At 34.9% G+C, this 2,831-nt stretch overlaps 1 protein-coding gene across 1 annotated transcript; it reads left to right on the top strand.

Moving 5' to 3' along the window:
- Nucleotides 1-1,272, top strand: LOC146328644 (olfactory receptor 6E1-like). The gene has a single exon (XM_084716444.1). It carries the CDS (start codon nt 1-3, stop codon nt 928-930), a length of 930 nt encoding a protein of 309 aa, XP_084572570.1. The 3' UTR covers nt 931-1,272.
- Nucleotides 1,273-2,831: the final 1,559 nt, after the last annotated feature.

The following is a 2,831-nucleotide window of genomic DNA, read 5'->3' as shown; positions in this document are numbered from 1 at the left end:
ATGGTGAGAAATTCAACACAGGTTTCATATTTCACACTTGGTGCCTACTTTGACACTGGTCTTATGAAATATTTGTTTTTCATGATTGTTATATTTTTATATATAATTATTGTCATTGCTAATGTTTTGCTCATTGTGGTTATCTGTATAAACAGAAGCTTACATGAACCTATGTACATTTTTCTGTGCAGCATGTTTGTAAATGAACTGTATGGTAGTACAGGGTTGTTTCCTTTCCTCCTGCTTCATATTCTCTCTGACATTCACACTGTTTCTTTTTCCCTTTGTTACCTGCAGATTTTCTGTGTGTATACATATGGAACTACTCAATATTTAAACTTTGCTCTCATGTCTTATGACAGATATCTTGCTATCTGTTTTCCTCTACAATATAACACACACATGACATTTAAAAGAATTGTCACGCTTATTGTTGTAACATGGTTTTGGTCTTTTCTTTCAGTTATTGGCACGACATCCTTGAGTTCCCCTTTGCAGCTGTGTGGGAACATTATTGACAAAGTGTATTGTGACAACTACTCTATTGTAAAACTGGCATGCTACGACACCACAATCAATAATCTTTATGGACTTCTTATCACATCTGTTAACACTTTTGGTCCTGTATCTTTAATTGTTTTTACTTATATAAAGATTCTTAAAATCTGTTTTTCTGGTTCCAAACAGACCAGACAAAAAGCCCTCAGTACCTGCACACCTCACCTCGCTTCTCTCCTGAACTTTTCATGTGGGGCCAGCTTTGAAATATTACAGAACAGATTTAACATGAAAAGTGTACCTAATATATTGAGAATCATTTTGTCATTATACTGGCTTACATGCCAACCGATCTTTAACCCTGTACTATATGGACTGAAATTGTCTAAAATCCGTACCATATGTAAAAGTTTGTTTGGTTGGAAAGTGTAGGGCATCAAAAAGATTTGTTCAGCTTGACTTAAAGTAAAAAACAATAAATGGATGTTTCTGACTCCACTGTACTATTGTCTACTGTGACTTTGTATATTTCACTGTGGCACTGTATTGCTGCAACTGTGACAAGAAGGTGACAAGTGAGGTGTCAGGTCAGGAGCAATTAGTTGTTTAGTGTCTGTAACACCTTTACTAACAAATTCTGTTTTTACTGACTCACTGAACTTTATACTACTCTATAAATGTTCATAATAATGTGTTTAAATGTATAATAAGGTTTGTAAAGTATTATAAGTGGTGGACAACAGTGTTTGAAAGAGGAATCTGAGTCCTGGATTACACAACACATAACTAAGGTGCAAAAATAAAATTCTGAGGTAAAGGCAATTCAGTTTGACAAGAACTTATTAACTGTAAAATGCAAAATATGCTTCATTAGCTGTGTGTATAAACTGCATTCTTTGCTTTTAAACCACAGACTTGTAGACCACCTTGAGAGGAGAGGTTTGTGGATGAGCAAAATGGATAAGGAAAGTTCAGAGGATGTATTGATCATATATATACGGTAACTTCTATTATACATGCAAGAATTAAGGATAATAAATCTACTAATCCACTTACTTAATAAATCTACTTCTACTTGTTTTATTGATTTCAAAAGGGAGTTTGACTGGATTAATAGAGAACTTCTTCAGTACAGGTTGTTAAATTGTGGTGTTAATGGAAAGTTGTATTATGCCATTGAGTCTCTATCATTCATCTGCTACCTGTGTTAATGTATACATGACAGGATGGTTTCCTCAAGAATTTGGTGTGAAGCAGGACGATGTTTTGTCCTCGACATTGTTTTCCATTTATGTGAATGATTGAGCTCTTCAAATTAAAGTGTCTAGTTTGGGCGTTAAAGTTGATTATCAGATTGTGGGCTTATTATCATAAGTGGATGACAGTTTTACTTGCTGCACATAAAAAAATATCTGCAGATTATTAAGGACATTGTTGTGAAATGGTGCTGGAAATGGAGAATAGTTATAAAATCAAGACAAAACACAAATGGTACATCTTAGACAAAAATCACTAGAGAGAAGTTCAGTTGTCTTTAATCCTGGTCCAATAGTGCTGTCATATACTGATTATTATAAATACCTTGCCTTGACACCGGACAAGCACATGACATTTTAAGATGCTGTTAGTATGTTATCTCAGTCAGCAGGTAGAGCCCTGGGATCTGTACTGAACAAAGTTAGACATTGTGGTAATCTGGGATTTTATAACTAAACACAACTTTACAGTTCATGTGTTTGTCCTGTGTCTGATTATGCCTCTGGTGTTTGGAGTTTCCATGAACATTAAAGTTGTAACACTGTGCATCATAGAGTTATGTGATCCTTTTTGGAGTCCATCAATTCACTTCAGTTTTGGCCATCAGTGGAGATATGGGATGAGAGCCTCCAAACATCAGACATATAAGTGAAAATGAAATGCTTCAACATTGGAATAGACCTGTGAGGATGTCTGATCATAGACTCACTACAAAGATATTTATGTAGGACATTTCACATGGTCGTCCCTGTGCTTAGTTGATGAAATCTGCATTTCATTTGAATGCTTTGTCATTTATTTTCATAACAGATGACTTGTGTAATATTCACTAGATAAGAACTAGAATGTTTCTCACATATAGAGGAAAATGGTCGATGGATATACAGTATCTCACAAAAGTGAGTACACCCCTCACATTTCTGCAAATATTTAATTATACCTTTTCATGGGACAACACTGCAGAAATGACACTTTGATACAATGTAAAGTAGTCAGTGTACAGCTTGTATAACAGTGTAAATTTACTGTCCCCTCAAAATAACTCAGCACACAGCAATTAATGTCTAAACCGCTGG

The sequence above is a fragment of the Lutjanus erythropterus genome, chromosome 4, assembly GCF_056507025.1.
Source record: "Lutjanus erythropterus isolate fLutEry1 chromosome 4, fLutEry1.hap2, whole genome shotgun sequence".
NCBI lineage: Eukaryota > Metazoa > Chordata > Actinopteri > Lutjaniformes > Lutjanidae > Lutjanus > Lutjanus erythropterus.
This window is presented reverse-complemented; position numbering and strand designations above follow the sequence as displayed.

Bases quoted from the DNA above. Each gene is read 5' to 3' on its own strand.
- LOC146328644 (XM_084716444.1), top strand. From the start codon at position 1: ATGGTGAGAAATTCAACACAGGTTTCATATTTCACACTTGGTGCCTAC.